Genomic DNA, 25,230 nt, shown 5'->3' with positions numbered 1-25,230 from the left:
ATCAAGACACAGAATATTTCCAGAGACCCAGGGCCTCCCACATCTCTCTTCCCAGTCAATGCTCTTTGCTCTCCACCTCCAAGAGATAGTTGTTATCCTGATTTCTATTGTCATAGATTAGACTGTTCCTGAAACCTCATATGCATGGACTCATAGTGTATACTTTCATGTCTGGCTCTAAAAGGCTCTGAAATCTAGAGATGAACAGAGCCCTGTGGTTAAGAGTTCAGGCTTTGGGCTCAGACATACCAGGTTCAAATCCTGGTTTGCCCAGAAATTGACTATGTGCCCCAGAATGCATTACGTGTCAGTTTCCTCATCTTATAAGATGGATATAAATCATCATACGTACTTCATAGGATTTGAGGAGGGGATTAAAAGAGATATTGTGCGTGAAGCATTTGGCACATCAGGGTGCCGAGGGGGTGGTGCTATTTTGATTCATCTCAATTATGTTCTTCCCCTCCCATCCCCATCCTCATGGCTTCTCATGGAGAGACAAATGAAGAGACAAATGAAGTCCAAACTCACTGGTTTCTACTGTCTATCCTTACCTCCCACGTGCCAGGGTTTGAATCCTGGCCCTATCACTTACTGGCTGTGTGACCTTGGACAAATGGCTCAGTTTCCTCGTGTGTAAAATGGAGATAATAATAGTAAATACCTCACAGGTGACTGTTAGGGTTAAATGAACTGATATATGTGAAGAGCTTGGAAGAGTGCTTGACACACAGTATGCCCCATATATGCTTGCTTCCATCACCATGTCACCATCATCGTCACCATCATCATTTTTTACCATTCTGCTGGGGAGGGGTTGTCACCTGACTATGCAGGGTGGTGGAGGGGATCTGGTGGTCTGACTCATCCTTTTCTTTTCTTTTTTTTTTTTTTTAATGGTACAGTTACTTTTTAAAAAATTTTATTTATTTATTTATTTATTTACTTTTGGCTGTGTTGGGTCTTCGCTTCTGTGCGAGGGCTTTCTCTAGTTGTGGCAAGTGGGGGCCACTCTTCATCGTGGTGCGCGGGCCTCTCACTATCACGGCCTCTCTTGTTGTGGAGCACAGGCTCCAGACGCACAGGCTCGGTAGTTGTGGCTCACGGGCCTAGTTGCTCCACGGCATGTGGGATCTTCCCAGACCAGGGCTCGAACCCGTGTCCCCTGCATTAGCAAGCAGATTTTCAACCACTGCGCCACCAGGGAAGCCCATGACTCATCCTTTTCTTTACCAGTCTTTTGTTTTCAACCCATCCTTTCACTTCCACCTCTGGAAGTACCTGGTACCAATGATTCCTGAACGTTTCCAAGGTTCCGTGGTTGAGTGGCTAGTCTCCTTCTGGAGGTTCATATTTCCACTTCCTTTTCTCTGTTCACTCATCAACCCTCAACCATGTGCTGTTCATCTTCCAAAGTTTTGTCACTATCTCTCAACTCCCATTGCCTCTCTTCCTGTTCTTTGTGTCCTCGTGGATTTAAACTTTTTAAGAATTCCCCTGTTAGTATTTTAGTGGGGTTTCAGGAGGAAAAAGAATCCACCTGATATAATCAGATCTATTTTTCTAAAACAAAATCCTGAAGCAAAACATTAACTGTTCTTTACTCTTGGGGAAGGAGCATATGGGAATTTGCTTTATTACTTTTCTGTTTTTTTTAAAGTTTCATTTAAAAATGAGAGAGAGAGATTTCCCCCTGTTCAAAAAAGTTCGCTTGATTCTGATCCCCTGTGGGTCATCCAGGCTTTCTCTTCCTCTTTGTTGTCTTTCTTGCAGAAAGATAAATCCATACTTTTTGGAGAAGTTTGGAGGATAGCCCTCCTCTCCTCGCAGTCAGTCCTTCCCTGTGTGCACTCTGACTTTTGCCCAGGTCACCAGTGACCTCTCAACGACCACACCCACCGATGTTTTTTATTTTTAGTCAGAGCCCTGGGTCATGAGGTGTTGTTAGCTATGCCGTCTTTCTGCACTCCTGGCTCACCCTGTACCTCTCTGACCATTTCCTTTCTGCCTCCTTCTGGTCTCTGCTCCCTTCACTCAGCCTTAAACTGGAGTTCTTCCCAGTGTCCTTTACGTGACCAATCCCTAACCCCCTGGGTCATGTGAGTCACCCTTCCTGGAGGCATCACATTGTATGTGCTGACAGGGATGCCCAGATCTGACTCCTGACTTTGAACTCATATCCAACATTTTCTCAATGAAGTCTAACCTGCCCATCCCCTTTAAAATGCAAACTATCTCTCTTCAACCCCTACCCAAGCCTAATCCTGATCACCCTACTCTATTTTTATCATCATAGCATTTATCACCTTTTTAACATACTATATAATTTACTATTTACATATTTATGGTGTTTCCCCCTCTAGAATGTCAGTGTCGTATCTACAGGGAGTTTTCTCTTTTGTTTATTGCTGTATCTGCAATGCCTAGGACCGTGCCTCGCACACAGTAGGTGCTCAATAAATATTGCTGAATTAATGAATTCACACTTTGCCTATGCCAGAGGTTTCCAAACGTGGCAGCCTTTGTGTCTCAGTATGTTTTCATAGCATCCCAGACCCAAAGAAAAACCTAATAGCTCTGTTTATGAAGTAGTCAGGACCAAACAACTTCTGTTATATCCTAACAACTTAGTAGCCATTTGAGAAAACAGTACCCATAAATTGAAAGAAAAACATTTTCATGTAATCCTAAAATAACCACCACTCCTTACTATTAAGATATGTGCACCTTCTCAGACCTTAGAATGCACCACATCAGACATGAACACTCTCAGTCTCCTGTTCCACGTTGATTTTCATGAGTTATTTTCTTCTACCACATCAATTGCTGAAAACTCAGCTTCAAAGACATGTACATCATAGAAAGAAATGTAGCAGAGTCTAGTGTTGAAACTGTGAACTACTTGCAGCTAGTAGGTTCCACAGTGTCCAACAGATGATAAGCATCATTGTGTTTCTCTCCAAAATTTAAAATACTCCACTGTGTTACTATTTGCTGTGGCACCCCAGGGTGCATCACACACAGTTTGGGACCCGTGGGCCTATGCTCTTTTCTTTGGTTGGATTTGATCTTCTCTCTCTTCTCAGCCTCCAGGCTCAGCTCAAATGCCACCTCTTCCATGAAGCTTTCTGGCCCCACTGGCCAAAAACAAACCACATCTAAACCAAATTATTTCTCCAGTTGGAATGAAAACTTCTTCCCCTGGGATCCCATGGCAATTTAACACATAAAAGGCATGAATTGTTCTCTGATACCCAAGGTGTAAACAATGTCATATTTCTTTATTTCTCTAAATTGAATAAAACTCGCTTGAAGCCCCCACTGTCTGAGGTGGCTAAACTTCATTTGGATGGTATTTTTGTGTGGCTCTCTCCTTGTTCCTGGGCTGGATCAGGACTATGGGACTTTCACAGTCCAGGCAAAACTGAGCTGTCCACAATAGCTGTCCTCAGAGGCTGCCACCACAGTGCTCACCAGTCCATTCAAAAGTGGTTGGCCCTAATCTGCTGCCCCAGAGCCACGATAAGCAGAGGGACTCATTCCTGGCTCTCAGGGCCACGGGGGAAGGTGCCCAGGCATTCACACCACCACCCCTGTCCAAAGCCCTGACCGCCCCAGGACTCTATGTGCATGGGAGAGACGTCAGTGTTCCTCAGAACCTGCGCCTTGGGGGAATCCAACCTCCCCCTTCCAGAAGACGTATTAATCCCCCAGAGTTTACATGCAGGTAACCTGGGCACTGGACATGGCCCTCAGATGTGTTTTGTTTAGCCAGTGTGGTGTTATTAAATTTTTTTTTATAAACTTATTTTTTTTTGGCTGCGTTGGGTTCCCGCTGCTGCATGCGGGCTCTCTTTTTAGCTGCAGCGAGCGGGGACCGCCTCTCCCTACGGTGCACAGGCATCTCATTAAGGTGGCCTTTCTTGTTGTGGAACACGGGCTCCACGAGTGCGGGTCTCAATAGTTGTGGTACATGGGCTCAGTAGTTGTGGCTCGCGGGCTCTAGAGCACAGGCTCAGCAGCTGTGGTGCACGGGCCCAGCTGCTCTGTGGTGCGTGGGATCCTCCCGGCCCAGGGCTCAAACCCGTGTCCTCTGCACCAGCAGGCGGACTCCCAATCACTGCACCACCAGGGAAGCCCTACATTTTTTTTTAATCCATTGCAACACTTCGACTTACTGGGGGATGCCGAAATGTTTACAATCAAGATCCTTGGTCGTTGCATGTAAACCAGTGGTTGGAGCTGAGTAAGGACTGCCCCCCCGCCCCCCCCACTCCCCGCAAGGCACGTGCTTTGCCGTTGGCCACATCTGTAGTGTTACATCTGCCTGGCCCCTACACTCCTTTGAGTTTGAGAACCTAGCCTACGCTTTTGAAAACAAAGCCTTTTTCATACTGTATTCCGACCGCAAACACAAAAAACTGTTAACTCACTTTTTCCGGCAAGGATGTACCAAGCTGAAGCACTCCAGGCCCTGCTGCTCTTTGTAGGTGTGGGGGTAGTGGGTGGCTGCGCTGGAGACAATTACATTTTCATTCTCTGCCCGTGAACTACAGCAGCAAAAAAAAAAAAAAAAAAACAGGAAACCGACTGAACGCTCTGTAAGTGTATTCAGCACTGATGTATTCAGACTCGTTATGCCATTTTAAACGATATTAATAGCTAACATTTATTGGGTCCTTAATAGGTTCCCGGTACTAGGTAAAGAACCTTATTAACATTATCTTGAATTCTTTAGAAACTTCTTCTACAAGAATGCAGCAGAATTTAAAAGCCCAGAGACCAGGAGGAGGGGGTGGGGGCGAACACGGAAAAATGCAGCTGATGATGCAGCTTAAAAGCAGAAGGGAGGCAGGTGCAAGCCCGAGACTGTCGGAGAAGAGGCCCAGACTCTGGACCCAGGGCTCTCCAACAGGCCCCTGTACATGGGGGGCCCAAGTCAGTTGGTCCGCGCTATCAGGGCTGGTGGAGGCCACGGCACTCGGTTTCTTCCGTGTCTCCCTGCTCCGCCCCATTGCCTACTCTGGGTTGTTTGTCCCTCTCTCCCCGCACCCCCCACCCCCGTTCTCGGTCCCTCCATGCGGCTCCTCGTCTCTGTTCCCTAACCCCCTAGCTTCTCCCCTCTCTGTTCTGCATCCGTCTCCCACCTGCCGGGCTCCTGACGCAGCGGCCAAGCCGCAAGCAAGCTCCCCGCCGTCACGTGACCTAAGCGTAAATCACAGGATTCTTCCCGCCCCCAGAGGTTGGCCGGCACCCGGGTTCTGCAGAGGCTGCAGGCCGCGCATGCGCAGCTACAAGTGCACCTGCCCAGCGGGCGGGCGGGGCCGCGGACCAAATAGGCGCATCCAGGGGCCACAGCCCCCCCACCCGACCCCCCCAGGCTGGGCAGGGGCAAGGGTTAGTGGACCCGCCTGAGCCCCGACTCCCAAGAGGTTCGGTTCCCGTTGCTGATACCCTCCCAGTAAGAGGTCCACACATCTAAACCTGTCCTTAGGTCAGGGCACTGCGGCTGCACCTGGGCGCTGGACGTTCTCCTCTGGGCATCAGGAAGTCGGAGCGCAAGTCCCAGGTCTGCTCTTAGAGCCGTGTGACCTTGGGCAAGTGACTTGACCTCCCTGTGCCCCTGGAAAATGTATAATAATAGCACCGGGGGCTTCCCTGGTGGCACAGTGGTTAAGAATCCACCTGCCAATGCAGGGGACACCGGTTCGAGCCCTGGTCTGGGAAGATCCCACATGCCGCGGAGCAACTAAACCCCTGCGCCACATCTACTGAACCTGCGCTCTAGAGCCCACGAGCCACAACTACTGAAGCCTGAGCGCCTAGAGCCTGAGCTCCTCAATAAGAGAGGTCACCGCAATGAGAAGCCCAGGCAACCACAATGTAGAGTAGCCCGCGCTCGCTGCAACTAGAGAAAGCCGCGCGCAGAAACAAAGACCCAATGCAGCCAAAAATAAATAAATAAATAAATAAATAAAATAAATAAATAAATAAAATAGCTCCGACCTCGTGGGGCCGTAGTGAGAATTCCATGAAAATTCATGAGAGCCCTTTGCGTGGTGCCTGGCGGGTATCAAACGTACTGCATATAAAGAATACAGTGCAAAGGATAGTGCTGTGTGATGACTGAGGGAGGATTTTATCCTATCGTGCAGGTCATCACCCTGGGTCCTCAGAGGCACCCTTCTAAAGAAGCCTGGAAGTTTTATTGTCCCTGTATCACAGATGGAGAAATCAAGGCTCAGAGATGTCAAGAAGTCTTGGAACAGGTCTTGCATTCTACATCCAGAGAGATTCCAATCCGACACTCCTTAGTCAGGGGTTCCTGGGTGAGTTCACAGTCTGTCACCCTACTGGCTTTTTCAACCATCCTATTCTGATTTTTGCCATCCCTATTAAATATCTCAGGTACACATCCACAGGAAAGAATTTCTTTTTTTATCCTTCCGCAGAAAATAAGTAGCTGCTATGTTTTTTTTTTTTTTCCTGTGGCCTTTGAGGAGGTCTCCAGGCAGGTTCCAGGTCACCCAGAAGTCCTGGAGTTCTGCAGCAAGGCCAACCTCTAGCAGCTTTCTTTCCTACTCTGTCCCCCAGACTCTCTTCCCTCTGGTCACACTGGTCCCTCTCTGTTCCTGGAAAAGTCAAACTCCTTTCTGACACCTTCTGTATATCTGCCTAGGACACCCTCCCCGTCCCCTCTTGCTCCCTTTTACTAATCTCAGGAAGCCTGCCCTGACTGCACCCTACCTGGTTCACTGGGTCAGGTGCTCTGTCATTTGCTCTCAGAACCCTCTGTCCTTCTGCTTCAGCACTTGTTAGAACAGTAACTCCTTGATTCCTGTCTGTTTCCTCAGCTAGAATACCGGCTCCTTGAGGGCAGTCTCTGTTGACACGTGCCAGAGGGTCAAGGAGGGAGCATGTGGCATCACAAGTGCATCCTAGTTCCCCTCACATTTACAAACTCTCTCCTCCTTTTCCAAATGCAACCCAAGACTATCAGTACCTTCCTTGGGTAAAAGGCAGAGCCCAGACATGAAGAGATGACAGGTGAACACTTTCCCTCTCTGGGAAGCCATATGAAGGTTCTGTTAGGGTAGATTGAACTGAGGATGAGAAGATGGTCAAATCTTCATGCCCTGGGGCTGGTGGCTGAACTAGGACATGCGGCCCCTCATCCTGCCTCGGCCAGTGTTCACTGTGTGACCTTAGGAAAGTCCTCCTGTAGGCCTCAACTTCTTTAGCTGTTGCTCAGTATAAAATAATGGTTCAGAATTCAGATTCTAAAATTAGATCTTTCCTTTGTCACTTACTAGCAAGGCACTTATCTTCTCTGAGTCTCAGTTTCCTCATCTGTAAAATATTATATTTCTTAACAATATAAAGAAAAGGAGCTAGCTCACAGAGCTGTTCCAAAAATTTAATGAGTATTCATTGATTTTATGACTACCAGTTCTCTTGTCCTTTTTGACTTTAAATTGGCTCAACTCATTTTTCTTTGAAGCCAGAGGGGAGTCCTGTCCCATATTTCAAAAGCAATCTCCCCTGTCAACTAAATCGAGCAAAAACTGACCTGGGACCACTTTGGTAAATGTGGACTCCAGGAAGGAGATACTGACCAGAGTCATCCCACAGCAGATTCCTATTCGATTTGGGACCTAGATATTTCTAGACTTTTGTTGCCCAAAGACTAGGCTCGGTGTCTGCCTTGTACATATGGCTGGAGCTCCAATGCCTAGAACAGCGGCTTACATATAGTAGTGAGGGAACAATAAATATTTGCTAATGAATGAAACACAACCTGACAGCAAGTCTAGTACTCAGTTTCTGAGCCTATTTTTTTTTCATCTGAAAATGGAGATTAAAAATATTGCGAGGATTTAATGAGATGATGCATGTAAGAGCTCAGTGAATGGTGGATTTATGGATATGGGCACCCAAAGAGATAGAGATGGTGTCGATAAACCTTACGTTTTGGGGAGTGGGTACTAGTAATAAGATCTAGCTTCTGAGTTCCTTTTGTGGGCGGGGGTGTGTGGGGTGGATGTAAGGTTCCCAGAAAGAGGTAATACAGACCATAGCGGGGTTTCAGGAAGATGGAATGCGTCGGCAGCCTGAGGCCAGGGATTCAGGTGCGGAGGCTGCGGAGAGGATTCTTGGACCCGGCGCCCCGGGAGCGCGCCGTGTCCCGGCCGCGCGCGGCGCGTGAGATGAGGGGAAGGGCGTGGCTCTCCCACGAGCCAGGGACCTCCTCGCTTCCAGCCGCATCTCGGCGGGCGGGGCCGAGCCTCCGGGCCGCAGTGCGATTGGCGGAGGCAAGCGGGTGACGCTAACGGCTGGCGCGAGACCCCGCCCCCGGCCGGCCCCGGCCCTCCCCCGCGCGCGCCGGCGGCTCGGCAGCCTCGCTCTGGCTCGCCCCGCGCCCCCGCGCCGAGTCCGCGCGTCAGTCGATCCCGAGCGCGGCTGCAGGGCGGCGGGCTGCAGCTAGCAGAGCGCGCCGATCCGGGGAGGCGGTGGTGTCCGCAGGCGTCGCGTGAGGAGGCTCGGAGCCCAGAGACTCGCGCAGCGCGATGGCCCCCATTGGCCTCAAAGCGGTGGTCGGAGAGAGTAAGTGGAGTCGGGGTCCTCCCCGCAGGCGGCGGCTACGGCTGCCCGGGAGAAGCCGGGCGCCGTACCTGCCCGCAGCGCCCTGGCCTCCGCGCTGGCCTCTCGCCCCGCTCGGCCCGGGGCTCCTGGCTGGGAGGGTCCCGTTATTCCGGCGCCGCCCTCCTCGGAGGGAAGTCCCTCCCGGCCTCCTGCGGCCCGCGCCCTCTTCCCTTCTTCCCGTGCTCTTCTCTTCCCGCATTCCTTCCCCTTCCGCCCCCCCACCTTTGCTCCATCCCTTACCCTTCATCCCACCCCTCCCCTCTTCGCCCCATCCCTCTCTTCCCTCTTTACCTCCATCTCCCTCCACCCCCATCGCTCCATCCCTCCCCCTTCACCCCTGGCACCCCATCCCTCCCCCTTCACCTCGCCTTTACCCCCTGCAGCCCATTACCCTCCCCTGCACCCCCATTCTTCACTCCCAGTACCTTCCCCTCATTTCCTCTCTCCTTTTCCTCGCCTTTATTCCCTAAGCTCCTTGATTCCACTCCTTTTCCCGTCTCCAGTCCCTCCCTCTTTCCCACCCTCCTTCGTGAGTCGTGACGAGCGAGATCCCGGCCTGCGTCCTCCTCCCCCTTCCTCCTCCCTCCCGGGAGCCGGAGCCGCGGTCCCCGGCTGCAGAGACCCACCTGGGAGCGGCTCCGCGCGCCCTGGCTCAGACGCGCCGCTCGCCCAGCCTGGGCCACTCCTGGCAGCTGGAGAGAAGCCTGTTTTCCAAAGGCTTGGCTCTGCTGGGCTGAGGCCGCCTCTCTCCTCCTCCCGATCCTGGGTCTTGGCTTCAAGGGCGGGGTCTTATCAGGGTCCCGAACTGTCTTAAATCACCCGGGAGACGAGGAAAGCTTTAGTGTGCGCGGGAGGAGTGGCCTTGCCCAGCACCGCAGTCTGCAGTCTCCCTGTTCGCAAGACTCAGCCGATGCTTGGTTTCGGGCAGTTCCAGCCACTGTTGCAGGGAGGAAATGGTTGTTCGTGGGTTTGGATGAAAGGCTCAACGTAAATGGATTTTTAAAAATGGATGGTGGAGCGTGTGGGCTGCAGCGGAGTGAGCTCTGACGGTGGTGATATTTGGAAAACGGCGTCCCCAGTGCTAAATAAGCTTGATGATCTGTGTGGGCAAATAGTGCCTCTTCAATATTTCGGCTGTTTCTTTAACAGAATATGTGAGAGGATTGCTGTAACTTTCGCTACCTCTTTTGGAATTGAGAGAAAATTAAAAGTGGACTTTGTGGGAGAGGATAAGAAAGGAAATAGAATAAAAATGGTGGAAATTAGTTTCCTTTCCAAAGATTCTGTCATATTAGAGCAATTCCTCTCGCTCACTCGCTCTCTGGTTGTCAAATGTTTTTGACTGTAATGGTCCTTTTGAGGCATCATAATTGTTTCTTCTTCCTTATTCTTTTCGTTGATATATAGAAAATATTCCCAATTGTACAACCTTATCTGACCTATTACACCAGAAGAAAATTGTTGTAAAAACTGAACCCCAAAATGAGCAAGTTTTAAAAAAAGTGTCCACAATAATTATCACCTGCCTTCCCCATGCGGTAAAGGTTCTGAATCACATACCTTCTATTTTTAAAGGCCAATCAAAGCGTTTAGGGCTGGAAGGACCCTTAGGGATCCTTTCATGTCAACACCCTCATTTTACCCTTGGGAAAGAAATGGAGGCTCAGAGCAGTTAAATGACTTGCCAAAATCAGTGTTAATTACTTTTTAAAAACCTGGTGTCCATTTCCTTGCAACATTAGGAAAAAATAACTTTCTTCATTGTTCTAGATATACCATTTCCTTCCAGTATGCTTTTTAAAGGGTTGTGAAATGTGGATTGTTATGTTACATTCTTTTAAATGTTATATTTGAATAAGGTGCTTTTAAAACAAAATCCCGGAAACAGGTGTTACAGAAATCACGTTTTTGCATCCTTTTGCCGTGACCCTTGTTCATGCAGGTAGCTCCCCCCAACTTTTAGAAGCAAGTATAAAAAAAAATTATTGTGCAATATGGTCAAAATTTATTTTCTGAAATAAAGCAAAGCCACTGTTTACAAAAATAAAACCAATTTTACATAAAGTTGGTGAATGTGTGAACAGCATTCTATTTCTATAACTATTGAGTTAGGTATAAATTTTGGAAAAAAATATTTTTGCAATTCTTTGTCAGTGACACAAAGAATTCTGTTAATTCTGACTCCTAATTTCGGAGGGGGTTTCTAGCTTTGCCTTTTTCCTCTACAAATAGGAGTAAAACAAAGATGTTTTTTAACCAACACGCACCAGTTTAGATGTCATCTTCACAGCCTGGTCTTCCCGGTCTAAATTAACACCTCATAGTCACTGTTTATCATATTCCCTAATTTTATTTTCTTCATAGCACTTAAAATGATCTGAAGTGATATTGTTTCATTTTTTGTTTTTTTGGTTGGCGGGTTTTTTGTCTGTTTGTTTTTGGTACTTGTTTGATTGTTTCATCCACTTGAATATTGCTTCCGGGAGAGCATGGTCTTTATCTGGTATGTTCATCCCTGTATCCATACCAAAAACAGTGGCTGGTCATAGTTGGTAGTCAATAAATATTCATGGAATGAATCAATGTTCTTAAGGATATGATTGAGAGGAAGGTAAATGTAGTTTTTGGCTTCCTGTCACATCTTTCTAAGTTGAGTTTTAGAGTGGCAGTAGGTACAGATACAACAAAAGTAGAGGAGATGGGTGTTAGCTGTTCATTCAACAAAGGTTTGTTCAGAGCCTGGTAGGAATTATGGGGGAATACAGGGACACTAAAATGTGGGACAGTGTCACACTGTTGTGACAGACACAGACAATCCTGAGATGCCCTCCCTGTCACTCCCCTGACATACTTAAGGTATAACGAGTGTATTGTACTTCTTTGTGTTGGTCTCCAACTAGACCAGAAGCTCTTTCGTGGGAGAGTAGGACCTCATCTTCTTCTTAAGTCTGTCTGTTTTTGGGTTTTTTTTTGAATATGTATACTCCTTTTTTTTCTTTTTCTTCTTTTTTAAATTGTGGTATAGTTGCTTAACAATGTTGTGTTAGTTTCTGCTGTACAGCGAAGTGAATCAGCTATATGCATATATATCCCCTCTTTTTTGGATTTCCTTCCCATTTAGGTCACCACAGAGCATTGAGTAGAGTTCCCTATGGTATACAGCAGGTTCTCATTAGTTATCTATTTTATACATATTAGTATATATATGTCAATCTCAATCTCCCAATTCATCCCACCCCCGCCTTTCCCCCCTTGGTGTCCATACGTTTGTTCTCTACATCTGTGTCTCTATTTCTGCCTTGCAGACAGGTTCATCTGTACCCTTTTCCTAGATTCCACATATATGCATTAAGATAACGATATTTGTTTTTCTGTTAAGTCTGTCTTTAGTGTGAGAGTTAGTGCTTAGGCTTTGTAAATGTTGGATGAATGACTTAATCTTTATGTATAGCTATTCAGAGAATGGGCTCTGGATTTGGACTAAAATTCTGATCTACCACTATTAGCTGTGTGACTTTGGTAAATAATGGAACCCTTTTGTGCTTCAATTTCTTCATCTATAAAATGGGTAATAATAGCACCTACCTTATGTGGTTCTATGAGTATTAAATGAGGTAATGCAGGTACAGCGTCTGATACAGTTCTTGACACACAGTAAATTCAGTCAATATTATCATTATGAAAAGATCAACAAAGAGGTTCAGTACAAGTGTTAGAGGATTTCAAGAAGAGATAGAATACTTCTTTCCTGGAGGGCCAGGGTTTTGGGGGAGAAAGTGTGGAGTCTTCGGTAAACTTCTTGAACGAGGTGCAAATGAGCTGGAAAATGCAAGAATAGACCCGAAGAATATATGGATGATTTGTAACCTGACCCAACTTCTGTTTCCAATTCTAGTCATTTCTTTACTTTTTTTTTCTTTATTTTCTTTCTATAAAATGTAGTTGTTTTTTTCCCCTTCTGTCGACTTTGCAAGGAGATTGTTAAGAGAAAGGAGAATTTCATTTTTTAAAAATAATTTCTGAATTTTATTTTATTTATTTTTTTATACAGCAGGTTCTTATTAGTTATCCTTTTTTTTTTTTCTTTTTTTTCTTTTTTTTGCGGTACACGGGCCTCTCACTGCTGTGGCCTCTCCCGCTGCGGAGCACAGGCTCAGCAGCCATGGCTCACGGGCCCAGCTGCTCCGTGGCATGTGGGATCTTCCCGGACCGGGGCAGGAACCCGAGTCCCCTGCATCGGCAGGCGGACGCTCAACCACTGGACCACCAGGGAAGCCCCATTCTTACACTTTTTTTTTTTTTAAAGAAACTTTGGTTAGCATACAGATAATTTAAGTGTTATATTTTGAAATATAATAAATACATGTTACATTTTTTCATTTCTAAAGTAAGGTATAATTTGCATAAGTAAAATTTACCCTTTTTAGTGAACAGTTCTTCAAATTTCAGCCATTACATACAGTCATATAGTCACTACCATAATCAAAATACAGAACAGGTCATCATCCTCCAAATTCCCTTGTGCAGCCCCTTTATGGTCATCCTCCCCTCCCACCCCCAGGCCCTGGCAACCACTGAACTGTTTTCTGTCCCTATATGTTTGCCTTTTCCAGAATGTCGTTATCAATGGAATCATACAGTATGTAGCTTTTTGAATGTGCCTTCTTTAAATTAGCATAATGCATTTGACAATCATCCATGTTGCATATATCTGTAGTTTGTCCCTTCTCATTGCCAACTACTCTTCTGTTGTACGAATGTACTACAGTTTCTCCATTCCCCAGCTGAAGGACATTTGAGTTATTCACTTTCTGGGCAATTGCAAATGCTTCTATAATGCTTCTAGAAGCAGTCACAGGTTTTGTGTGAACATATCACTTGGATATGTAAATACCTAGGAGTGGGATTAATGGGTTGTGTGATAAGTGTGTGTTTAACTTTATAAGAAACTGTCAAATTATTTTCCAGAGTGGCTATACCGTTTTACATTTTTCACCAGCATCGTTGTTAGTCCTTGGTATTGTCAGTTTAAAAAATGTTAGCCATTCTCAGAGGTAGTGGTATCTTATGATTTTAATTTGCATTTTCCTAATGACTAATAGTGTTAAGCATTTTTTCATGTGTTTATTTGCCATCTGTGTATCTTCTCTGGTGAGATGTCTAAACCTTTTGCATATTTTTTATTGGGTTGTCTGTTTTCTTATTATTTTAGTTTTGAGAGGTCTTTATGTATTCTGGGTACATTTCTTTCATCAGATATGTGAATTACAAATATTCTCTCACAGTTTGTGACTTGTCTTTTCATTCTATTAACAGTATTTTTCAAAGAGCAGAAGTTCTTAATTTTTATGAAGTTCAATTTATCAATTTTTTCTTTTATGGATTGTACTTTTGGTATTCTATCTAAGAAATCTCTGCCTAACCCAGGTTCACAAAGATTTTCTATGTTTGTTTGTTTTTCTCCTGTGTTTTCATCTAGATGTTTTATAGTTTTCAGCTTTATATTTAGTCTTTGATCCATTTTGAGTTAATTTTATATATTGTGAGCTATGATCAAAGTTCATTTTTGTATATATGTAAATTTTTTGTTTGTGAGTGTCTATTTGTTCCAGCACCATTTGTTGAAAAGACTATCCTTTTCCCCCATTGATTGTTTTTGTTCTTTGTTGAGAATCAATTGACCATCTTTGGGTAGGTCCATTTTTGGACTCCCTGTTCTATTTCTTGACCTATATGTATGCTTTCACTAACACTCATTCTGACTCAATTACTGTAGCTTTAAAGTAAGACTGGAAACCAGATATTTTGAGTCCTCCAGCTTTGTTTTTCTTTTTCAGAATTATTTTGCTTCTTTTGGTTCATTTGCTTTTCCATATAAATTTTAGAATGAGCATGGCAATTTCTATTTTTAAAAATTCTTCTGGGATTCTGTTTGGAATTGTTTTGAATCTATAGATTGGATTGGGGAGAATTGACGTTTTAACAAATTTACTTTTAATATTCTAGTTTCTTTGCTGTATTACAATGTGAAAATAAAAATTCTTAACTTCACAAATAAGGGAGCAACTGTATGATAAGGAGAATTGCAGATAGTTTAGCAAGGTTGCAAGACACAATGTCAATTTACAAAAATATATTGTATTTCTATATACTAGCAATGAACAATTAGAAATTGAAATCTAAAATAGTATCATCTAGGGCTTCCCTGGTGGCGCAGTGGTTGAGAGTCCGCCTGCCGATGCAGGGGACACGGGTTCGTGCCCCGATCCCGGAAGATCCCACATGCCGCGGAGCGGCTGGGCCCGCGAGCCATGGCCGCGGAGCCTGTGTGTCCGGAGCCTGTGCTCCGCAACGGGAGAGGCCACAGCAGTGAGAGGCCCGCGTACAGCAAAAAAAAAAAAAAAAAAAAAAAAAAAAAAAATAAAATAAAATAGTATCATCTATAGTAGAACAAAAACCATGAAATACTTGGGTGTAAATCTAAAAGAATGTGTTCTAGATCTGCATGCTGAAAGTTACAAAATACTGATGAAAGATAGCAAAGCTTAAATAAATGCAGAGATATACTATGTTCATGGATTGGAAGAATTTATGTTATACTTATTATTTTTGAAACATGTTTTCAGTCCTCTTGGGTAGATACCTAGGAATAGAATTGCTGAGACATATGGTAATGAACTTTCTGAGGAACTGCAAAACTGTTTTCCAAAGTGACTGCACCATTGTACATTCCCACCAGCAGTGTATGAGGGCTCCTATTTCATAATATCCTTACCAGAACTTGTTGTTATCTGTCTTTTTGATTATAGCCATCCTAGTGGGTGTGAAGTGGTATCCCATTGCGGTTTTGATTTGCATTTCCTTAACAGCTAGTGATGTTGAGCATTTTTTCATGTGCTTATTGACCATTTGTATATATTCTTTGGAGAGATGTCTACACAAACCCTTTGCCCATTTTATTTATTTTTTAAAAATATATATTTATTTATATTTTTATTTTTGGCTTCATTGGGTCTTCGTTGCTGCGTGCGGGCTTTCTCTAGTTACGGCGAGTGGAGGCTACTCTTTGTTGTGGTGCATGTGCTTCTCATTGTGGTGGCTCCTCTTGTTGCAGAGCACGGGCTCTAGGCATGTGGGCTCAGTAGTTGTGGCTTGCGGGCTCTAGGCGCGTGGGCTTCAGTAGTTGTGGCATGTGGGCTCTAGAGCGCAGACTCAGTAGTTGTGGTGCGCAGGCTTAGTTGCTCCGTGGCATGTGGGATCTTCCTGGACCAGGGCTCAAACCCATGTCCCCTTCATTGGCAGGCAGATTCTTAACCACTGTGCCACCAGGGAAGCCCTTTTCTGTGTACTTTTAATAAAAACTACTTATTCTTGTTATAACTCATCCTGTGTCCTTTTAGACAATTCATTTAAATTTTAAAAATTGTTTTTGAATGGACACATTGTATCTTCATTCCTAGTTTATTAAAAGTATCATATTTTTGAAACACCTCACTTTTCAAAAGGATTCTAATATGGTACTCTTACAGTTAATACAAATAATTTGTTAGTTATAATTGTGATGAGAATTACAAAGGAATGATACAGGGCGCTAGTCTGGTGTAAGCCTGGGGAGGTTAGAGGAAGCTTCCCTAAAGAAGTTGACATCCAAATTACTTCCTTTTAGTTTCAGCTTACTAAGAGGTTTTTTTTGTTGTTGTTGTTGTTGTTTTGCGGTACGGGGGCCTCTCACTGTTGTGGCCCCTCCCGTTGTGGAGCACAGGCTCCGGACGCGCAGGCTCAGCGGCCATGGCTCACGGGCCCAGCCACTCCGCGGCATGTGGGATCCTCCCGGACCGGGGCACGAACCCACGTCCCCTGCATCGGCAGGCGGACTCCCAACCACTGCGCCACCAGGGGAGCCCTACTAAGAGTTTTTGTTTTGTTTTTAAAACCAGGCTTAGCTACTGGTTTAGTTTCTTTTGAAACGATCATGTAGTTTTTCTTATTTAATCTGGTAATGTAATATAATTAATTAATTATAATATTGAGCAATCATTCATTGCATTTCTGAGATAAACTTACTTGTTAGACATGCAGTATTCTTTTTCAGTGCTATTAAATTCTACTTAATATTTTTACGTCTATATTCATTAGCATTGGAGCCTTCTTGCTGTTCTTTGATCATTCCAAGTATGTTCCCACCTCAGGGCTTTGCATTTGTTGTTACCTATGTCTGAAATGTTCTTCCTTCAGATATCTGCATGCTTGTTCCCTTAATTCCTTTAGGTCTCTGGTCAAATGCCACCTCACCAGTGAGGACTGCTCTGACTACTTTATATAAAATTGAAATTCCCCCTACTTTCTCATCCCCCTCACCATGTCAAATCTGACATTTCATACTTACTGTCTTCTTTGTTTTTTTTTTTTATCTTGGCCTCCACCAGCCAAATGGAAGCTCCGTGAGAGCATAGCCTTTGTTTTGTTCACTTCTGTATTCCCAGCACCTAGAACAATGCTGATACATAGTGGGCACTCAAGAAATATTTGGAATGAACGGTTGAATATGTGTATTTTATATATATATTATTCCTCTCTCTCTCCCTTTTGTTTCAGATCTTTTGCATCAGAATTTGTCTCTCCTTAAATGAATTGGGAAGTTTCTTATCTTTTTGCATGTTCCAGAGTAGATCAAATAACATGGACATTCCTTTCCCTGAATGTTAGGAATGATTTATCCATAAAACGATTTGAATTTGTTGCTTTTGGGGGGGAAGAGGATAAATATTTGACAGTCTTTTAAATTTATTTGATTACTATTTATTTATTCAGGCTTTCTTCAGCTTCTTGAATCAATTTTGGCAATTTATATTTTCTTATAAAATAGGCCTTTCAACCTAAAATTTTCAAATTTATTAACTTTAAATTAGATTTGTCTAATTTAAAAAATATCTTCTGCATCGGTAGTTGTGATCTCTTTTCTCATTCTACCCTGTTAGTATTATTATTTTCATGGAAATACTTGGTAGTGATTTGTCTACTTTAATTGTCTTTTAAAAAACTCAGTTTCTTCCTTCTGTGGGGTGTGTGTGTGTGTGTGTGTTCTTATTCTAATTTCTTGAATCAAATGCTTGGTTAACTTTTTTTTAATAAAAGCATCTAAGGATATGAGTTGTCATTTGAGTACAGCTTTGGTTGAATCCCAGAGGCTCCCCACCCTCCCCTCTCTGCTGCCCCCCTGTAGTTTTTTAATATGCAGTATTCTTGCCGTTTATTTCTAAACACAGTCTTATTTGTTTTAGACTAAATGTCACTCTTATGATAGGGTGATAAGTAGTTTAATTTGGGATAAAATTTCGATGAGAAGCAGTTTGCGACTCAGGGATCATCCATGTGTCACCCATCAGATGTAAGAGAGCATATCTACCACAGGATCCAAAAAGGGCTTTTTGAATATGCACTAAAAGATTTTCCCTCTGGTGTTTTTGGCACATAGCACCTCTTAGACAAACAGGGGTTTGGCTGCTAATGAAGAGTCTTTTCTTTAGTGGAGTGGTCAGGCCAAATTGTGAAGTTATCACTGGTGACTCAACAGCCATAAATCGTGAACCCCAGTCCTGTGGCTCGCCTCTGTGAGAAGTGCTTGGAGAATCCCCAAGGCGATCCTCTGATTTGATTGCTTCAATCAGTTTCTCCTGTGAAGGGCTGTTGCTAGCACTGAAGTTAGGGCGAGATAGCCAAGACTTCATCTGAATTGCAGCAAGTATGAGTTTTACTTGCTTTTTGTTCCCAGGCTTTTTTTAAAATTAAAAAAAAAAAAGTCAGCGCAAAGCAGTGTTGTGGAGTGGAAAGAGTTCTAGACTAGAAGTCAGGACATCCAGCTGACAGTCCCAGTGCCAACCCCTAGTGGCTGGGTGACCTGGACATGTTATTTAATGTCTTTTTCAATTGGAAATTCTAATCCCAGCATCACAGAATTCTTTGAAGGCTTGCATTAAATAATAATCCAAACAATTGCTCTGAAAACAATGAGTCATTATAAGGGGTTATTATTATTTTACAGATATAATTACCGAGATAAGTTTGTCTGCTCAAGGTTATGAGTAAGTCCTGAGCAGAGTCAAGGAAACAAATCGCTCATAGTTTTGATAGACACAGGATCTAGTAATCACCAGATAACAGCCAGCTGTTGCCCGCTCAGTGCTCTTTGGGAAAGTTTGCGTTGGTTAAAACAAAGCAATTTGCTTCTGATATACACTGATCTGATCTTAATATATGTCTTTGGGGCTCCAAAGTAAGAATAACTAACTACTAATGGCTCAAATTGCAAGCTCTCATAGGCCAGATTTCCAATATTCCTTTCTTTCTGTTTTTTGGTTTTGTTTTGTTTTGTTTTTTGCGGTACGCGGGCCTCTCACTGTTGTGGCCTCTCCCGTTGCGGAGCAGAGGCTGTGGACGCGCAGGCTCAGCGGCCATGGCTCACGGGCCAGCCGCTCCGCGGCATGTGGGATCTTCCTGGACCGGGGCACGAACCCCATCTCTCTAAATTTTTTAGCTCCCAAGAATAAAATAGGCTTTCCTAGTGCAATAATTACTTAATATCTCATTTACTTCCTACGAGGTCAGCTGTTAGGCCAAATCATTAGTAGACATTTAAAGTGAAATACCATCAGCATATAAGAAACAGAAAGAGGGCTTCCCTGGTGGCGCAGTGGTTAAGAATCCGCCTGCTGATGCAGGGGACACGGGTTCGAGCCCCGGTCTGGAAAGATCCCACATGCCGCGGAGCGGCTGGGCCCGTGAGCCATGGTCGCTGAGCCTGCGCGTCCGGAACCTGTGCTCCGTAGCGGGAGAGGCCACAACAGTGAGAAGCCCGCGTACCGGGAAAAAAAAAAAAAAAAAAAATCCAGAACAACAAGGTTCAGACAGGCAAGGACTGACTTTAAGACACAGGCGAAACACCACAGCAAGAGTAAGTCCTGAAAAGTTTCCAGCTGCCAAGCCTCCCAGCCTGGAGACTGGAGACTCATCACTGAGTGAAGGCTCAGGCTTGCTTTGGGATGATTTGAAGGTGGACCCTGGGAGCCACAAAATCGTAGACACTGCTCTGCTAGCCTCCCTTCCCTCCTGACTCTCAAACCTTCTGGCTTCTCTTCCTGTACCTGGCTGTAAATGTCTGTGCCCCTCGGGGGTGAACCCAGGCCCTCTTCTCACCCTGCATCCTCTCCTCTGTGATCTGACCTACTCTTTTTTTTTTTTTTAATTTTTAATTTTATTTTATTTTTTAAATTTTTGGCTGCATTGGGTCTTCACTGCTGCACACAGGCTTTCTCTAGTTCTGGCAAGTGGGGGCTACTCTTCGTTGAGGTGTGTGGGCTTCTCGTTGCGGTGGCTTCTCTTGTTGCAGAGCACGGGCCCTAGGCACGTGGGCTTCAGTAGTTGTTCCACTGCGCCACCAGGGAAGCCCATCAGGATTGTTTTGAGGAGGAAAGAGGAAATGATTATAGCCACTCGTAATGCAAGGCTCTGAGGATTTCGGGTGTTATGCTGTGTCAAGAGGCCATCACATCGGTGGGGGTAGGGTTGTGGTGTGATGGATTGGGAGATTGGGACTGACAGATATACACTACTATGGATGTATCCGTAAAGTAGATAACTAATGAGAACAGACTGTACAGCACAGGGAACTCTACTCAGTGCTCTGCGGTGACCTAAATGGGAAGGAAATCCAAGGAAGAGGGGATATATGTATACATGTGGCTGAGTCACTTTGCTGTACATCAGAAACTAACACAACACTGTAAAGCAACTATACTCCAATTAAAAAAAAAAAGATGCCATCAAATCATAGAATCTTCAGTCTGGGAAGCATTGTAGGAGCATCTGGTCCAGCCTCATCCGGAGCAGGAAGTCAGGTTGTACTAGTCTGCTGGATGCATGGCATTGGCAGATCTTCCTTCTCCATGGCTGCTGGGGACAAGCAGTGTTATTTTTATGTTCTGTGTCGGCGTAGATTCACAATGACAAGGATAAGCTGCGAGGACTGTTACAATGGTAAGGGCGGGAAGGCTGCTTATACTGTGTTTAGAGGGAGCTCAGGACTTCCCAGCTAATTCTAATCCAGTCTCAGATGATCCTCATGAACTTCCCTTAATGGCAGTAGGAACAAAGCTGCTTGTGTTTGGCAGCCGAGGGAGAAAGGAAGAACCTTTACACTTAGATGATCTTCAGAGCCCCTACCCTGGCAGTGACGGGGTGAAGAGGGCTCGCTGACCTTCTCCTCTCATAGCTTTTCTTCACCCATCTTCTGAGCGTTGGTGTAGCCAGGAGTTGAAGCAGAGAGGCCTTTCCCTGGTCTCTGGACACATCAATATTGTTGGTACTAGTTTCTAGGGATTTGAAGAAAATAAAACATTGGCTCTGAACAAGAGTCCCCCTCTGCTCTGTGTGAATTTCACACTATAGGCTTTTAACAATAGACTACTGTGAGGTGAACCCCTTAAAATTACTCAGTCGACAGATCTCATCATCTTTTGGCTAAAAGTACTTCAGGATTTTAAGATGAGGCAATCATGTGGCCACCGAGAATTTTCTGGTTTGCTTTTTCTCACATAATCTTGGGGAAAGGGGTCACCTTGAACTTTACTGTTTTGACTGCGTCATGGGGTGTCTCTATCTCTTTCTCCTACTTACCGTTTAAGGGATTTGAAACTCTAGTTAGAGTAATAAGCTTTTTCGAGCTTTCGCTGAGACTGAAAGATCTGGTCGGTTTCTCATAGAGAGGTAATACTCATTCTTCCTCTGCGGCCCAATCCCTTCTTCTTCTTTTTTTTTTTTTTTAAATAAATTTATTTATTTATTTTTAGCTGTGTTGAGTCTTCGTTTCTGTGCGAGGGCTTTCTCCAGTTGTGGCGAGCGGGGGCCACTCTTCATCGCGGTGCGCGGGCCTCTCACTGTCACGGCCTCTCCTGTTGCAGAGGACAGGCTCCAGACGCGCAGGCTCAGTAGTTGTGGCACACGGGCTTAGTTGCTCCGCGGCATGTGGGATCTTCCCAGACCAGGGCCCGAACCCGTGTCCCCTGCATTGGCAGGCAGACTCCGAACCACTGCGCCACCAGGGAAGCCCCCCCAATCCCTTCTTAAGAAAAATTTCCAACATACTGGAAAGTTGAAAGAATAGTGTAATGATTACCCACCTATCTTCTACCTAGATTTCACAATGGTTAACCACTTGCCATCTTTGTTTTTATCTCTCTTGTTTTTATCTCTCTACACAAATGCTTTTTATTAAAGGTTAGGGTTACAAGTTAGACGTTGCAGAAGAAAAAACTAGTGACCTTGAAGCCAAAGCAATAGAAGCTATTCAAAGTGAAACATAGAAAAAAGATTGGGGGAATAAAAACAAGAGAGTATCAGCAAGATGTGAGACAATGTCAAGGAGCCTAATATATAGAAAGGTGAAAAGAATGAGGGGGGTCAGAAACAATATTTGAAAAAATATTAGCTGAACATTTTCCAAATTTGATGAAAACTATAAACTCTGAGATCAAAGAATTCCAATGAACCCCAAGCATAAGCAACATGAAGAAATCTACACCAAGGCACATCATAACCAAAACTGCTTAAAAGCAGTGATAAAAAGCAAAATGCTTAATGAGCCAGAGAGCAAAGACACATTATGTACAGAACAGAGATAAAGATGGCGGCAGATTTCTTGTCAGAAACAATGTAAGCCCGAAGGCAGCAGGGCACTGTCTTTACAGGACTGAAAGATACAAAATAGTAACATAGAATTTTATACCCAGAGCAACAGTTTTATCCCTCAGCAACAAAGCAAGATAAACAGTTTCAAAAAAGTTGAAAGAATTCATCACCAGCAGATCTGCACTACATGAAATGAGGCCACAGGGAAACCTGGTTCTATGCAACAGAATAATGAGCCCTGGACGTGGTAAACATGTGGTAAAAATAAAGCCATGTTCCTGCAGAGATTGGCAGTCTTCCTCTAGTGCATCCCCAGTACCCTGGACTTCCATTCACCATCCTCCTGGGATTTTTCTCACCTCTCTTGTTTTGAATTGTCCTGTCTCTTGTATTTTGTGTCTTCCTTTCTTGGTCTACTCTCTCCTGTTTTGGTGGAGCTCATCTCCCAGGAGCTTCTGAGAAAAGGGAGGTAATTTTATTGAGACCTTGCTTGTCTGAAAATACCTACTTTACCCTCATATTTCATTGACGGTTTGGAGGAGTGTAGAATTCTACATTGGAAATTGTTTGTGTTTAGACTTTTGAAGACACGGCTCTACTGTCATCTTAATTTCCAGTGTTGCCTTGGAGAAGTTTTTGAAGCCATTGGATTCCTGATCTTTTGTACATATCCCATGTCGTCCCCTCTGAAACTTTCACTCCGTCCCCAGTGTTCTGTACTTTCATGGTAATTTGCCTTGGTATTTGTCTGTTCTTATCCATTGTGCAAGACCAGGTTCAGGAAACTTTTTCTATAAAGGGCCCTGTGTTTAAATACTTTAGTTTTTGTGGTTCATATATCATCTCTGCCACTTCTTCTTTTTTCCCACCCCTTTAAAAGTGTAAAGGTCTGTACAGAAACAGGCGGCAGGCTGAATTTAGCCCATGAGCCACAGTTTGCTGGATATTCACTGGGCCCCTTCAGTTTAGCAACTTATGCTGTTTACTTCTGGGAACATTTCTTAAATAATTTCACAATGATTTCTTCTCCTCAGTTTTCTCTTGGTGGAATTCCTACTATTCAGATGGTGAACCTCTTGGACTGGTCCTCTGATTTTCTTATCTCTTCTCTTCAGTTATTTCTCTCTTTGGCTCTTTGCTGTGTTTTCCAGGAGATTTCCTCAGCTTTATCTTCCAACCCTTCTATTTAATTTAATTTTATGCATTTTTTGTTTATTTTTCAACCAACATTTCCAAACATGATAAATCTTTCTCCTGCTCCTTTGGTGAATAAATGACCTGTCAACCCAGATGTCTGTTCTGTTGCCTCCCTCTTTTTCACCCTTGAATTTTTTTAAATTTATTTTTTGTTGAGGTAACATTGGTTTATAGCATTATATAAGTTTCATGTGTACAACACTATGTTTCTACCTCTGTGTACCCCACAGCGTGCTCACCACCCAAAATTTAGTTTCGGGACTTTCCTGGTGGCACAAGGGTTAAGAATCCGCCTGCCAGTGCAGGGGACACGGGTTCCATCCCTGGTCCGGGAAGATCCCACGTGCCATGGAGCAACTAAGCCTGTGTGCCACAACTACTAAGCCTGTGCTCTAGAGCCCGTGAGCCACAAGTACTGAGCCCATGTGCCACAACTGTTGAAGCCTGGGCGCCTAGAGCCTGTACTCCACAACAAGAGAAGCTACCGCGATGAGAAGCCCGTGCACCTCAACGAAGAGTAGCTCCCGATCGCCACAACTAGAGAAAGCCCTCGCGCAGCAGTGAAGACTCAATGCAGCCAAAAATTAAAAAAAAAAAAATTTCCATCTGTTACCCTACAGTTGATCCTCTTTGCCCATTTTGCCCTCCTCCCTCCCACCCCTTCCCCTCTGCTAACCACTACTCTGTTCTCTGTATCTACATGTTTGTTTTTGTTTGGTTTGGTTTGTTCATTTATTTTGTTTGTTTTTTATATTCCTCCTATGAGTGAAGTCATACAGTATTTGTCTTTTTCCATCTAACTTAGTTTACTTAGCATAATAACCACAAGGTCCATCCATGTTGTCACAAATGGCAAGGTTTCATCTTTTGTTATGGTTGAATAGTATTCCATGGTGTATATATATATATATATATATATATATATATATATATACTACATCTTCCTTTTCTGTTTGTTTGTTTTTGTTTTTGAATTTTATTTATTATTATTTTTTTTGGCTGCATTGGGTCTTCGTTGCTGCACGCAGGCTTTCTCTAGTTGCGGCCAGTTGGGGCTACTCTTCGTTGCGGTGTGTGGGCTTCTCATTGCGGTGGCTTCTCGTTGCGGAGCACAGGCTCTAGGCATGCGGGCTTCAGTAGTTGCAGCACGCGGGCTCAGTAGTCCCGGCACGCGGGCCCTAGAGTGCGCAGCCTTCAGTAGTTGCAGCACATGGGCTCAATAGTTGTGGTGCGTGGGCTCAGTAGCTGTGGCACATGGGCTCAGTAGCTGTGGCACATGGACTCAGTAGTTGTGGCACACGGGCTTAGCTGCTCTGTGGCATGTGGGATCTTCCCAGACCAGGGATTGAACCTGTGTCCCCTGCATTGGTGGGCGGATTCTTAATTTTATTTTTTTAAATTAGTTTTTATTGGCGTATAGTTGATTAATCACATCTTCTTTATCCATTCATCTGTTAATAGAGTGGACACTTAGGTTGTTTCCATATCTTGGCTATTGTAAATAATGCTGTTATTGAACTTGGGGGTGCATATATCTTTTCGAATTAGCGTTTTTGTATTCTTTGGTTAAATATCCAGAAGTGGAATAGCTGGATCATATAATACAAACATATGGACACCAAGGGGAGAAAGTGGCGGGGTGGGGGTGCTGGTGTGATGAATTGGGAGACTGGGATTGACATATATACACTAATATGTATAAAATGG

At 44.3% G+C, this 25,230-nt stretch overlaps 1 protein-coding gene and 1 long non-coding RNA gene across 4 annotated transcripts in view; one reads left to right on the top strand and one right to left on the bottom strand.

The window, feature by feature from the left end:
- Positions 1–601: 601 nt before the first annotated feature.
- On the bottom strand, positions 602–9,399 carry LOC309800642. 2 transcript variants are annotated; one of them, XR_014293488.1, is made up of 3 exons: positions 9,270–9,399; positions 4,434–4,550; positions 602–1,165 (listed from the first exon to the last, which is right to left on the bottom strand). It is a non-coding gene; the product is annotated as an uncharacterized lncRNA (long non-coding RNA). The 2 variants fall into 2 exon arrangements; XR_014293489.1 differs by lacking the exon at positions 9,270–9,399 and adding an exon at positions 5,148–5,221.
- Positions 8,400–25,230, top strand: part of STXBP1 (syntaxin binding protein 1) — a 71,495-nt gene continuing 54,664 nt past the window's right edge. For both annotated transcript variants that reach the window (XM_082614852.1, XM_082614853.1), the window contains exon 1: positions 8,400–8,604. In XM_082614852.1, coding sequence (XP_082470978.1) covers positions 8,568–8,604 — 37 coding nt within the window. In that variant the 5' untranslated portion in view covers positions 8,400–8,567. The remainder of the gene's footprint in view (positions 8,605–25,230) is intronic.

This window comes from Mesoplodon mirus, assembly GCF_964341445.2.
Source record: "Mesoplodon mirus genome assembly, chromosome: 1".
Taxonomy (NCBI): Eukaryota; Metazoa; Chordata; class Mammalia; order Artiodactyla; family Ziphiidae; genus Mesoplodon; species Mesoplodon mirus.
The sequence above is the reverse complement of the archived record's forward strand: the minus strand, read 5'-3'. Positions and strand labels throughout refer to the sequence as shown.